The 14836-nt window shown below is 37.6% G+C and overlaps 1 protein-coding gene across 2 annotated transcripts in view; it reads left to right on the forward strand.

Annotated features, from left to right (window-relative positions):
- The window catches only part of LOC147328148 (zeta-sarcoglycan-like), a 393854-nt gene that overhangs the window by 199179 nt on the left and 179839 nt on the right, over nucleotides 1–14836 (forward strand). Inside the window, exon 2 of one of the 2 annotated variants that reach the window (XM_086296321.1) lies at nucleotides 12789–12998. In XM_086296321.1, coding sequence (XP_086152447.1) covers nucleotides 12789–12998 — 210 coding nt within the window. Of the gene's footprint in view, nucleotides 1–12629; nucleotides 12999–14836 lie in introns of those variants that run through there. The other variant, XM_086296320.1, reaches the window with a different exon arrangement.

A 14836-nucleotide genomic window follows, 5' to 3' on the forward strand; every position in this document is an offset into this window, starting at 1 on the left:
CAAAGAAGAATGAGGTTTAAGTGATGGTGCGACCAGCGTAGAAGAACAAGATGGAGTGAATTATGCTTCATGCTAATACTAAACATGTCTAGTACTTTTACATTTTATCAGAATCAGAATCAGAATCAGAATACTTTATTGATCCCTGGGGGAAATTATTTTTTGTTACAGTGCTCCATTTTAAACCAATGGTCTAACTACTACTGTAGGTAACATGCAAGGGATAAATTTGTACAGTTTAAAGTTGTGAGTTCAAAGACATTAACACTGTAATGCAACAATGCCCTTGCCTTATAATTTATGGCAGTTTCAAATCAAACTCATCAATTATTATTTTTTTTGAGTTACTAATTTGAAAGTTTTTTGGAAACGGGCAAAAATCCAAAAAACAAAACAAAATCCAATGAAATGAAATGATATAATAAAAAGTAGCTACTAGGACATAGTAGTTTAAAAAAATGATGTCATCAGTGACCCTTGCATGCATCATAAAGAATAATCAGATGCATTTTGTGTTGTTCCCTTTTTTATTGTTTATATGCCTCTTTGCTGTTTTGGCCTGTATTTATTTTGCTTTTCTATCAAAGGCATGATGAAATTGACAAAAATCATTGAATTATTGTGCTCTTTTAAAAGGAACATTCTTAACGTAAAAGCTGGGGCGAAAGCTTGCTGAAAGTTCCAAAAGCATGATGGCTGGGTGGGTGGTGGGGTAATGATAGAGGAGGCCCTGAACGGGGTCATAAAGCCTGTGTGCTGATTCTGTCACCAGAAGATTTACACACACACACACACACACACACACACACACACACACACACACACACACAAGCATGTGATGTACTTACAGAAGGCGTCCATCACATCTCTCAGAGTATGACTCCCCTTGGAAATTGTCTTTCTCTCCCTCTTGTTATTCCTCGTTGTATTTTTATTCTCTAAGTGTCGCTATCTCAATCACACAGAGTGGTCTACACCATTGTTATACCCCCTCTTAGTAATAACACAGTGGGAAACAGAAACAGTTTTTTGGTTTTTTTAGTCCCTTTCTCAAAGTCACAGCGATTATCTTCTCGACTGTAATGCCACACACAGACACACACACAGACACCAGCCAATGGACACTGACACACCATCACTAGGTTTCCTTACATGGTAGAAGGGACTCGTTTAGCGTTTTGTCATTGACGTATATAAATATGAGATCATGACTGTGTGACAGTGATAATGTGAGTTGACTTGTTTTTGTGGTGGTAAACTAGCTTGCAGGACGGATGACTACTTGCTATTTTTTTTCTTCATTTATTTATGTTTGATCAAGAAATAAATGTTAATAATAAATGTCAACTATGTTAATACTGGTGGTATTTTCTACTTCTACCCTCATAAAAAATGCAACATTTTTATGCAACTTATTGCTCACAAAAAACATATGACAGGGTTAGGGTTAAACACTGAAATATATATTTGGCAAATCACAGCCAATCATAATGATTTCCTTATGTTGTGTACTGTGCTACCGAGCTAAAAAGCATCCCAGAAAACAGTTTAGTCTCTCACCATCTTTTTTGGTGGTTTTCAAAGAGTTTTAAAAAAAGAGGCCACATTGCCAGCAAAGTCTCTTTCCATGAGGCTTTCCATCTATCTCCTCGTGATGAGAGAGCACAAGAGAGAGAGAGAGAAAGGATTTTAAGTCTGCTGTTGGTGTTGGCGGTGTTTAACAGTGTCGGCTTCTTGATTGACAGATACTGACTCAGCGGGAGGCAACATGCCAGAGAGAAGGGAAGAGAGGGAGGAAGGGAAAAAAGAAATCAACAATATTGGAAGAGCAAGAAGGGGGCTGGAAGACAATTTAAGCGGAGAGAGAGGCAAACATAATGACAGAGAAAGAAACAAAAGGGAAACCGCAATGTGCTTTACAGATCTTACTCACAAAGATGCACACATAATGACAACCAAAATAACATTACTCTTTGGAGAGCACTGCATTTACACATTTTGCATATGGGACTATGTGGATTCTGTCTCGGTGTTATATCTGTCTCAGTACAGCATTCAGCTTCTAAATAACTACATAAACGGAGCTGTATGTTAAAACCAAATCATCATATTATTAGAAAAGTAGATTCTATTTCAGGACGTCGGTGACATCTTCGTGACAGAGCTGCTCAAGCCTTTGAAATACTAATGGACAAACTCTACAGAATTCTGTGTGGGGTGTTTTGTTCAGAGTTAAGAAAGATATACTGTAATAATAAAAATTGTTCAACTTGAATATTGAACATCTGAAAAGTCATGGGGTGTCATGAATCAGTGTGTGGGAATCTTTGCCAGCTGTCAGTGAGTAAGTGAGATGAGCGATGATTGTTGAGCCTCTAAACTACAGCTCATAGCTACTGTCTAACCAGCTATCAATCATATTTTACTCCTATTATTATTACAAAGCTGTCATCCCTTAATAATTTACAGATACTGGAGGTTTGAGCAAATACTGTAGAGCAGAAAGCATTAAGTCAGTTTGTAAGACTTTAAATATAAGGGTATCGCTGTTTGCACAATGCAGAAAAAAAAGTGTTGTATCCATTCAAATATTTAAGTGAGAATATGTCTTCTTAATAAAGATGATAAGTTGGTGGGCAAGAACATTATAACTCAAGCCTCATTTAATGTTGCCTGTCTTAGAGCTAACTCTAAAATGAAACTAAAATTGATTCTGAAACAGTACAGTGTCTTTTTGGTGTAAGCATGCAGTTCAGGTCTGCTGTGAGTGTGTGGCAAAAAGATAACATTTTTCTAACCATTATTTAACGATTTTGAGTAGCCAAGCAGTGTAAAAAGACCTTCTTCAATCATCTACCTGCTAGCAGCACATGATTATATAATAGCATGAGAGGACACTTGCTCCATAGTGGGGAAACATCCCAGTGGGGGGAGTAAACTTGCCAATCAGAACACAATGCAGATTTATTTATTTAATTCTCTGCCTGCTGTTTTTTTTAGCTCTTTTTCAAAATTGAATTTTTTTTCTGGTTTTTCCCATTTTCCTTCTCCATTTTAATCACCCACTAATTAGTCTCGTGGGCCCCGAACAAACGAAAGACCTCATTCGAGGTAGATAAATCTAGACAGAGACAAATCTCTGTCTAGAGACAGTTTCGTTTCTATAAATAGAGATGACTGTAAAACATCCCTTTAGCTCCAAAGCAGGGTTTCAAAAAGCATAAACATCAGAACAACAGGATAAACAAAAATGAAGGAGGGTAGAAAAGAAAAGGCTTGTTTCTTTATAGTTTGCTGACAATCCAACATTGTTACAAACTATGGCTTGAATGTTTTAATTTGGTGCCAAGTGGTGAAGTTGAACAAGTATGGTAATGTGGTGGGTTGATACGTGTGTTAAGCATTTACTTTGAGCTCTGATCTTAACCAGTGAGTAGATGCCATTATTTAGGAGCTGGACTTCTCAGTGATAGTGCTATCATGTTGTCTTGTTTCTCTGTCCATCATAAGAAGGGTAGACGAGGACACCTGTTTGTGCTTTTACTTAAGAATGTGTTTGACCAGGAGAACAAGACCTGTCCTTTTTAGTCTTCTCTTTCTACACTCGGCCTACAGCAGAACCTCTTGAATCTGTTGGAATACTGAACGGCTCACTGCAAAGGAGCCCCGTTTGTGTGTCTGAATATATTTAGGTGTGACCACATTGTTTATATTTGAATACATCCCTGTGTGTTTGCTGGTGCATGTAGCTGCAGTGTGATTTTGTGATTGTGTTTACTTGTTTGTGTGGATTTTTTTTTTTTTTGGTGTATACATGTGTGTGTGTGGTAGAGGTGGTGCGTGTGTGTGTTGTCCATTCCAGTGGCTGAACACCTGAATGCCCACAGTGACAGAGAGGAATGGCAGGCTGTCCAAACCAACAACCAACAGCCAACAGCGAGTGCTCCCAATTCAGTTGGCTTAGTGTTTTATCACACTAGTGCAAACACACTCACACAAACACATGAAAACAAAAACAAAAAACAAATGTAGCATTGCGACATCAATAGTATTTTGCATGCGTAAGCGTTCAATCCCCTGTTATAATGACCAGCACACATCATAACAACTGATGCCTATAGTGCTGCTACTGATTTTGTTTGTGTATCCTTAGTTAACAAGGAGAATGGTCTTCCTAAAAGGCAAATAAGTCTGATATTTTTTAACTATCATAGTGAATAATGAAACGATAATGGATGGTGAGAAAACTGGTTGCTTTGGATATGAAATCAAAACAGACTGTGATAGAGTGAAGAAATGTATACATGCTTTAAAGTTTAATTTTACCTGGGCCAACTTTTATAAAATGGAAGAGGGTTTAAAAAACAAAACAAAATAAAAATAAATTAAAAAAGCAAAAAAAAAAAACAAACCCTGGGTCCGCTGTGCCTTTTATTATGTACAGTAACATATCATTTCTTCGGAGAATCTGGTCAAATCTTTGTTTGCAAGAGAAATCGATGAATTCCAGATTAAAAGGTTGATCCCATTTAGAAATTCCTTTTTTTTTTTTGAAACCATGGACACTCTCCTTTTCAGGGTAAAGTGATAATGTAAAGTTCAACTTAGTATGAATGACCGTTTCAAAAACCAGCATCCATCATGGTACACAAGTGCAAGTGGTTTATCACATGTAGTAGAAGCACAATGCCAAACCATATTGTTTTCACATGTTTCTATAATTAAAGACTTTGTGTGCTTAGCTAACCTTTCTACATTTGTTGGAATAATTGTTGCATCTTCCATTTTTTAAGACCACAAAATTTGAAAACCTTGGTAATTAGTAATACATTTTGCTTTAATGATAAAACAATTTGTTCAATTCAATTCAATTCAATTTTATTTATATAGCGCCAAATCACAACATAAGTCGCCTCAAGGCGCTTCATAGATACAGAGAAAAACCCAACAATCATATGACCCCCTATGAGCAAGCACTTTGGCAACAGTGGGAAGGAAAAACTCCCTTCTAACAGGAAGAAACCTCCGGCAGAACCAGGCTCAGGGAGGGGCGGCCATCTGCTGCGACCGGTTGGGGTGAGAGAAGGAAGACAGGATAAAAGACATGCTGTGGAAGAGAGACAGAGGTTAATAACAGATATGATTCAATGCAGAGAGGTCTGTTAATACATAGTGAGCGAGAAAGGTGACTGGAAAGGAAAAACTCAATGCATCATGGGAATCCCCCGGCAGCCTATGTCTATTGCAGCATAACTAAGGGAGGATTCAGGGTCACCTGGTCCAGCCCTAACTATATGCTTTAGCAAAAAGGAAAGTTTTAAGGCTAATCTTAAAAGTAGAGATAGTGTCTGTCTCCTGAATCCAAACTGGAAGCTGGTTCCACAGAAGAGGGGCCTGAAAACTTTGTCTCCTCAGAACTCTAAAATGTAATGGTAAACATGGCCCTGTCCTGCCTGTTTCATTCATTGCTCTCTGACAGATACAGTGGCATGCCCACAGCACTTGAAATTCCACAGCAGCAGTACCAATCAGCTATGCATGCATGTTAAATTACGCTTTGATCTGGATTTCAGCTGTGAACCAAAATTCCCAAGTTTCCTGATTTTCTTTTGGCAAGTCCATTCACTCTTCTATTTATTATCCACCCTTGCCCCACCCCACTGGAAAACGTTCTACCTGGCACACTGCAGTGAGAATGCGTGTTCATACGTTGCCAGAAAAATATGGCGACAGTGTGAGTCGCAGACGAGGAAGGGAATGAGACTCGCTGTCGTTTCGATTTCACAAGGAGGATGTCGAACAAAATGCGGTAATTTGCAAAACATGCCGTAAAACTATTGCTGCAAAAGGTAGCAGTACCACGAATTTATTCCACTAGCTGAAAAGTCATCCACTGCACAATTAAGACTATTTTAAACTCCACATGTCAACGTCTAACCACGCACCAAAGAAAACGCTAAATAAACCAGCTATGATACCTGTGACTGTTTTTATAGACACTATCTGGACTTCTGTTTCTGTCATTTGCAGGCATTAGGGCTGGGCCATATCATACCGTTCACGGTAATACCGGTATAATGTCGGGCAACGATAAGAAAATGAAATATCGCGATAGAATATGGGTAAAACGCGCATGCGTACCTTTGTTTTCATACGCACATGGCGGAAAAAGCATGGCGGCGACAGAGAACGAGAAGGGCGAAAGCGGATCGGTGAATGAAACAGATGAACCAGAATTGGTTTGTAAAAATGCTGCAACTTCAGTGGTGTGGAACTGGTTTAGCTTTCGTCCGTCAGATACACAACAAAGCACTATTTTTGGTAGCGCATGCTAGCAGGCCGTCGTTATTACCGTGTTGTTTGGAAAATACGGCACACTTAAAATCAATCCTTTGATTTTTCTGAAAATCAACAGTGCCCCTTATAATCCTGTGTGCCTTATGTATGAATTCTGGTTGTGTTTACTGACCTCGAAACGATTTTATGTCGTACACGGCGCTCGAAAATCTGTCAAATGTTTTAGTACGACTTTGCTAAGCTACGAAGCCGCATCACTTGATGGATTGTTGGAGCATTACGGCTATCGTAGGCAGGAGCCTCGCGGAGTGATACATACCGTATATTGTGTGTATAACCTCTTTTTAAGCATGGTTATGCTGAGGATATGTTGGCCAATTTCCACTGGAAATGCCTTTTGGTTAAACTTGTCAGCAAGGAACTTGCATTTGCACTGTTACATTTTTATATAACTTTAATGCACGTAAAAAACAGCTGCTTGTTTAAGTGAAAATACGTTGATTTTTTTTTTTTTTTTTGCATGAATAAAGTTGTGGAGTTGTAAAGTATTTTGTCTAGTGTCAATTATATCGTCGGTTATATCGTTATCGCAAATTTTCAAATGTATATCGTGATAAATATTTTTGGTCATATCGCTCTGCTCTAGCGGGCATCACATTTTTTACTTTACAATTTCATATGTAATAAGCACAAAAGAACACCTTTTTAATTTCGGTTGTTTTGTTTTGTCTCGTCAATTGTTGCTTATCTGTTTTGATTTTATATACTGTTTTGTTTGTTTGTTTGTTTGTTTGTTAATTAGTTAGTTAGTTTATTTGCTTGTTTTAATCAATTTTAAATCATGCTTTTTATTTGTTCTTGTTTCTAATGTCTCTGTAAAGCACTTTGAATCACCTTGTTGTTGAATTGTGCTATACAAATAAACTTGCCTTGCCTTGATGTTGTTTTTTGTTACTATGATCTTTTGTTAGAGGTCAAGTGTTGACCACAGAGAGACAGATACTGTGACAGTATTGTCATCTGTGAAACACCTCTGTGTGCAACTGATATTGTACAAATAAAACATTTCAATTCATTTAGATTTTTTTGTTTTCAAAGTAGAAAAAAATATTAATTATTGGGACTATAAAACACAACTTTACTGAAGGCTATTTTTGCCATTATTAAAATAATATTTTCTATGACATTGCTTTCAGTCTGTACTGAACTATAATCTGGTATCTGCAAGGAACCCACAAGACCTCCATATGAAGACAAATTTGCGATTTTCTCATGTCATAATGGATTTTGAATGTCTCTTTTTATGCAAAATGTCACTGCTTGAAAGATGAACTACAATATAATGGAAAGATTTTTTTCTAGTACTATCTCCTGTCCTCTAATTCTCATTATTAGCTTTTTGTAAACTAATGTTGTTCATTTTGGGCTGCTTCTTCTGGGAGGTTGTGGGGGTGGAGATGTCACATGGATGGATCACAATCATATTTTTCTCCTGTTCATTTTTCTCATTTGTCGTCTCTTCTCCCCACTGTTCATATCCACGTGTCATCTCCTATCAGCTTTTTCTCGTATTTTGTCTTCTCTTGCTTAAAAAGATAGATAATATGATGGCGCTATCGTAGTATGTACTTAGGTTTGTCATATACACCACATCCACACCAACCTCATCATGCTGGCAGTTTTGTTCATAAGTGTGCAACCTCTAATTTCTATAGTTGAACTTATATTTTTGAATATTTGTCAATTGTAAAAGTCAAAGTGTTGTTTACGCACCTCTACAACACATACAACAGAGAAAATGAAGCAGACTAACTGAATTGAAAGAAATCACTGTTATGGAGCTGATAGTGAGCTATAATGGTATCACTTGCAATATAGCTATAGTGCCTCTTGTTTTTACAGCTGTCATGGCATTATGATATTAATAAAGTTAGGTCACACAGTGCAAGGCCTCTAGGCTGTGGTACACTATAGGATTGATTGATGGCTCTCTTGTCAGTTCAATCTACAAAATGCATTAGAAGAGAAGAAGGGACGAGTGTAGGGCAGAAGATGTGAGGGGGAGAAAGGGGAGAACAAAATTGATTGATTAGCAACAACGAAAATAGAAGAAAAAATGCAGTGAGGAAGAAAAGAAGGAAAATTTAAAATAATCTGCTAAAAAGGAAAATAAAAAATAGTTTTATATATAGCACAAGCTTATTTTATGTTATTTTGCTCAATTTATGTTACTTGATAAGAAAGGAAATGTGCGTTAGCAAGGATAACTGAAAGAGATAAGTGAAGGAGAGGTGAACAGGAGAATAATAAAAAAAAGAAAAGATTAAGCAACAATTTGTTTTTCTTTTGGCTTTTCTGTAGCAAAGGGCCTAGTGGGCGGACAGACAATATTTTGTCAGACTGCCGAGTTAGACTGATAACCTTGGATATCTCTGAGTGAAATGAGACATAAATACACTTGCAAGACAATGAGTGTGTCAGTGAAAGAGTGTAATGTGGGGTGTTCACAGGAAAATACACAGTGACAAATGGCACAGTCACAAAACTGACCACACGCAATTAAGCAGTGACATTATGCATCTGACTGCCACCTGTGGAATTTAAGAAAAAACAAAAACACATCTGACGTTCATTTTACCAAGTGACAGTGTGGCCCCAGTGAAACATGCAAAGATGATATATACACATCGACGAACAAGAATATCTATTGATTCCCATTCTTGATGCATGCATGGAGAAAAACGATAAGCACTCTTGGTCAGTACAGACTTCATTAAAGTTCAGTACACACATATCAGCACAGAGCTACACACGGTGTGCTATCGATTAAGTGTGGACTCTGAATTCAGAGATAAAATCATCAGCAGCCCATTTCTCTGTCCTATTCTACAGCGATGCTGTGCTATTGATTCATATGCATTGTGTCTGCACACACTGAACAGATGCACCCAAAAAGAGAAATAGCTGAAACTGCTGTGTCTGTTGCAGGAGATTTCTTTTCACTGTGAAAAGGCAAAAAATATTGTAATCCATTAGCCCATTTGACAGATATTAAGCCCTCATTGCACTTGGCATTAATATGTGTTGCATACCCAAATTACGCTTGGATATAAATCAGTTGGGTTACATTTTGATAGAAGGTTGAATGCTTGTTTTTTTATGCACATCTAAAGTAGCCTCAGCTTTTCTTTTGCCAAAAAAAAGCAGATTGCAATATCTATCACATCCTTTCATCACCTCATTTAAATCTGGTATTCAAAAGTGTTTTTTTCTTCCTCCATTTAAACAAATATTGGCCTTAAAACTGACATGATTGCTACAGATGCTAATGGTAATGTTGATCTGCTCTTGACTCAGTCTTGGGCACAATTCTGCCTCATATTGATGTACTTCTGCTTTCTCTTGTCACAGTTTATTCATCCAGTATTTTTGTTAATTTAGTTGGAAAAGGGTTCCTGCCATGTAAAGGAAAGCACAGTAATACTGCCGTGTGATGACGCTATTAGATTATAGTTAATTAGAGTAAGATTTTGGATTAGATTAGTTAATATTGGTTTGGTTAAAAAGTTCTACTGATATCCTAAAATTCTGGCCAAGGGCTGAGGACTTTGGAAACACAATAGCTGTGTATGAGTTCAGGGGCTGCATCCTTCCGCATCCCGGCCCATGTAGACTGCGAAGGCCGGGTCCTCCGAAGACCGAGAAGGCTGGAAGTGCAAAGCTGTGAAATGGGATGGTCTAGCCTTCAGATTTGCGTCACAAGCAGTCTCGGTGGAATTTAATAAACTCAGCCGTCTGCTCCTTGCTATGTAAAGTATAACTGGACACTGGAGTAAATTCCCTACCATCCCACACTTCTGTTCAATCTGTTTTCTTTTTGACGTCTGTACAACTGTGTGAAAACTATAACTTTAATCTCAGCCACACCGATTTACTCAGGAACAAATAAAACACTGAAAAAAGCCAAACAATAACATTTTTAAGTTATCTAAGTGACTTATATATCATGTTTCATCTGATTAGCAAAAGACAGTCTGAAAACGATGTGCTGGGAGTCCGGTGTCCTCGCCAGCTCTCCGAAAACGTCGGAGCACTTTTCCAAATATGTGATGTCTTGATAATGTCTATTGTGTGTAAATGGTTTGGTCAAACCACTATAAAGGTTACCCTCCTGTGTCTTTGTGTTTAGGTCAGTTTGTAAGTTAGGTCGTGTCTACTTTGTGTGATTAGGTTTCTGGAAGTTACTTTTGAGTAGCGTTATATTTAGTTGACCTCTTTTATGGGCCCGATTATTATATTTAGAATTTTATCTCTTTAAACTTTTTGGGGTTAAAAAAAAACATTCTGAAGATATTTTTCCTGTGTCCTCTTTGTATTTGCTGCTTGGTACACTGGATACACTGGATTTAACTGAATCCAATAAAAAATACTATGTAATGAATAATTTAAATTAAAATTTATCTTATGCCTCATCTTATACTTAGTAATCTTCATCAGTTTGAGGGGCAAGACCATCTAAGAACTGGAGTTTAATCCTTAATGGAAAGAGGAAGAAAACAGTGCTGTTTCCCAAGACATCAAAGTAAATCTTCAGCCACAACATGTTGTTATTCTGACTCATAAATATTAAAGAGTCATTTTTTACATTATTACATTATTTTCAGTGCTAAAACTCATGGGTCAGACAGCCCTAGCCTTAAGGAGACAGAGGAGCTGAGGCCCCACTATCAATCCTCCTCAAGGTTAAGCTGTTAGCTTTAAAAGCTTGTTAATGTTTTTTTTAGACTTCCATGGTGTTTATACACTGTCATGGCATGAATAACTCAAGCAGACCTTGGGGTTTGCCTCTTACGTATAAGAAACAGGACCCCTGTGGAGACACCAATCACAAGCTGATAGTTGTTTTAGACGCTCCTCTCCCCAAAATGAAACAATAAAACTTAGACAAGCAAAGCCTGCATTTCTTTTTTTCTTTTTTTTCTGCAGGCTAAGGCAAAAGTCAGCATTTTTTTGTTTATCATCAAGGCTTGTTGGGTATCATCATGTGAGACTATATAGAGAAAAGGCATTGCAGGGGGGAAGAAAAATCAACAGTCACTGAGGTGTTAAGGTCATGCAGTCTCAGCAAATAAAGACTTAATGTGTGTTTGTGTGTGTATGTGTGTGTTTGTGTCGTGTGTACGTAAAGAGAGAGACTGATAAAGAGGAAGAGAGAGATGTGCAAAAGTGAGATAGGAGGTGAATTAGGGAGAAAGCATGAAGGAACCAAGAGGGAATCTGAGGTATAGCGAGTGGGGTAAAAGAGTCAAAGAGAGTTAGGGAGTCAGATGGACAGAGATAATAGTGCCTTGCAGCCAGTGTCCATATCTCTTGCCACCAATGACTCCAATTGCTGCACTACAACTAATGGACTCTGTCCTCCTCTACCATCTTATCTGCCCTCTCTCTCTTTCTCCAGCCTCCCTTCCTATCTCTCAGTACTCAATGCTGTGCTATCTTTCCACTTTACAGCTCCACCTCTATCTCATTTTTATCATGCTTTGGTCTTACTCTTTCTCTCTCCTGTTATCTCACTCTCAAAACTCTAAAATGCTTCCATTCTTCCTCTTTTTTGCTATCTTATGTTTTTTGTATTTTCTGTTCTTCCTTCCTCCAAAACGCTGAAAGTTTAGCCTCTCCTCTTCCTGTTGTTGCTTATGCTGCATACAGAGACATTTCTGAACAATTTGATGCCCTACACAACTTTTTAATGTAACACTTCCTAATAACGACTAAGACTTTCTTTTAGTCATTTCCAAGTTATCATTGAGTTTTATTATGATAAGGTCTAATGCTGGAGTTTTTTGTTGTTTTTTTTTATGTATCCACATCTCAGGGTAACTTATTTCTAGTTTTCTTTTTAATGAGCTGCAGTTATAATCAGTATGAGATTGGCCCGGATCTAGCGCCTGTGGATCAGCTCCAAAAACTCTTATTTTGGATGCAAAATGTAGAGACCATTTAGCTTATGCGTTGGCTAGATCTGACTGTATTTTAGTACACACCTGCAAATAAAAGACAAATCACAGTTATATGGTGTAATAGCTAATACCGATTGTACATTAACAGTGTTCCTCCAACTGGAGGCATCTGGTACAGGCTTACCTATGCCTTAAAATGGCCACAACACTGACTGAAAGGGAGAAATAAGATTCCATTAATTGCTTGTTTTTGAATTTGTTTCTTCACAGTCATAACATTTCTCCACATTTGTTTATCATCCTTGTATAACTAAATGAATACAAACATTCACAATAATAGACAACATATGTTCAGTATTTTACTAGGGCATCTACAGCTGACAAACAGGGATAATAAACCCTCTGCATTTCCATTTCTTAAAAAAAAATGTCAGTATATAGATATTCTTCAAATAAAATTGAAGAATGAGAGAAATTTCTCAAAAAAAATGTTACATCTTACATGTAACATTATATTTGTGTCTCCCTCAGATGACCCAGGAGCAGTATATCCTTGCAGCACAGCCCAACCCCCTCCACCAGAGAGGGGCTTCAGTTTGTGGTGCGCAGGTTTATCCAGCAGTGGGAATCTATGGCTGGAGAAAGAGATGCTTGTACTTTTTCATCCTCCTCCTCCTCGTCACCATGATTGTCAACCTGGCACTGACCATCTGGATTCTCAAAGTCATGAACTTCACTCCGGTAAGAAGCGCGTGTGTGTGTTTATATCATTAAAGTGCCAGGATGTTATATGGGCTTGTGTTTATGTGGGGGTTTATGTGAAAAATCTGAGAGAGTGCATTTAAAAGGGCTTCTGTAATGTAATGGAACATGGGAGTGATGATAATTTATGTGTGTGTGTGTGTGTGTGTGTGTTGGGGGGAGGGTTCTTTCTTCAAATTAAATCTTAATCAGTTGTCTTCACTCTATATGAAGTTTGTTTAGTCAAACATATATTATTACGGTTACTGATTCCACTTCATTGTCGTTCACATGAACACATTGTTCATATCTTTGTCCACATCTCTTGGACCTAAGCAAATACCTGCATAGTGGCTGACATTGAAACTATAAACTCTAGATTCATGTTCACTGTGGGAGGACACAATAAAGTAATCCAGGAGAATCAACAAAGACATTGAAGGCTCATCCCCAAACCTGTTTTTCTTCATTGTGTATTCAGTATAGGTGGTATTAGACTTTGCTCCTCTGTTCCATCATCACTGTAATTTTAACTATGTCCTTATTTTTTGTGTGTTTTATTAATCCTGTTAATATATACACACCAAGGCTCATGTCCTGCTTTGTAAACACTTTCTAAGGCTTACATCATACACACATGCAATATCCATTATTGCCCCGGGGCCTAAGAAACTACACTGTGATAGTAGAATGTGAATGAGGCAGAATTTGACCCCTGTAAACCTCTAGTAAAGTCTTTCCACATAATGCCTTATGTTTCAGTAAGCAACTTCAGAATATTAAGATGGGAGAAAAAGGGTCCGAGAGGTGGATGGGTAAATGCCTCAGGGAAGACACAGCAAGCAAGAAGTATAAAAGAGATGAAGATATGGCATAGGCCATGCCGTTTGTGTGAAAATAACAGAGGCAGATACAAATATTTTTCACAGACAATCCTCAAAGAATTCTATATATCAAAATAAATACATTTATAGTCCTGTAAAAAAGTAGTTCGTTCAAACTGCCTGTTAGAGGTGTGACTGGTGTTATGTGATAGGTGGGTGCTAAGGAAGCTATTCAGTAAACTCGACTCAGGTGGTTAATTGTACTAAAAGCCATCTATGTTATGTATTGTTTATATGTGGCACCAATTATCAGCTATGTCTATGAATGATGCATATGATACACATGATGTTGTTTTTGCTGCTGCAGAAAGACAATAATTAATTTTTCTATTTTAAATGGACGATTCTTCAGGGCCTGGAAGCATGGCTATTTCAGTGTCTCATGGAGGGAGGTGGGTGGTGGATGAGCTGACATATAGTCTGACATTCAGTCACTGGTGCAAAAACTTGTTACCAAAGTATACACTAACACATTCCAGCCTGAAAGTAGTTCAGGTCAGATTTTAGCAAAAAGCAATAAGCAAAATGCTAAGTCAAGAAGACACAGACGTAATATTGGAAAGGAGTTACTTATATCTGTGATAGATAAATAAATCAGACATGGGTTTATCTAGCATCCAGACTAAAACATAGTGACTGTATACCACATTAGGATCTGTTTAAATAAATAACAGGAGATGGAGCAACACACCTTATACACAGTATTATATTATTTTATCTTTTTAAAACTGTCACAGTAAACATGAATCTCATGTCAGAAAGAAGACATATTAACGTGTTACTTGTTAACCCACTGCTGGCTGCTGCACGTTTCTTTCACAGAAAAGTAAGTTTAGTGAGTTTGTGATTGACCTATGGAGAAAGAGAAAGCAAGCAATGGTGGGAATTTACTCAGAAAAAAAAGGGTGGTAGCAACTGGAGCAGAGGAAAGTTACAATTAGCAATTTAGACTAT

Source organism: Aulonocara sp. 'chitande type north' Nkhata Bay, linkage group LG6 (assembly GCF_057382095.1).
Source record: "Aulonocara sp. 'chitande type north' Nkhata Bay isolate Kocher_YH1m ecotype deep benthic linkage group LG6, A_spYH_male_GT1.1, whole genome shotgun sequence".
Taxonomy (NCBI): Eukaryota; Metazoa; Chordata; class Actinopteri; order Cichliformes; family Cichlidae; genus Aulonocara; species Aulonocara sp. 'chitande type north' Nkhata Bay.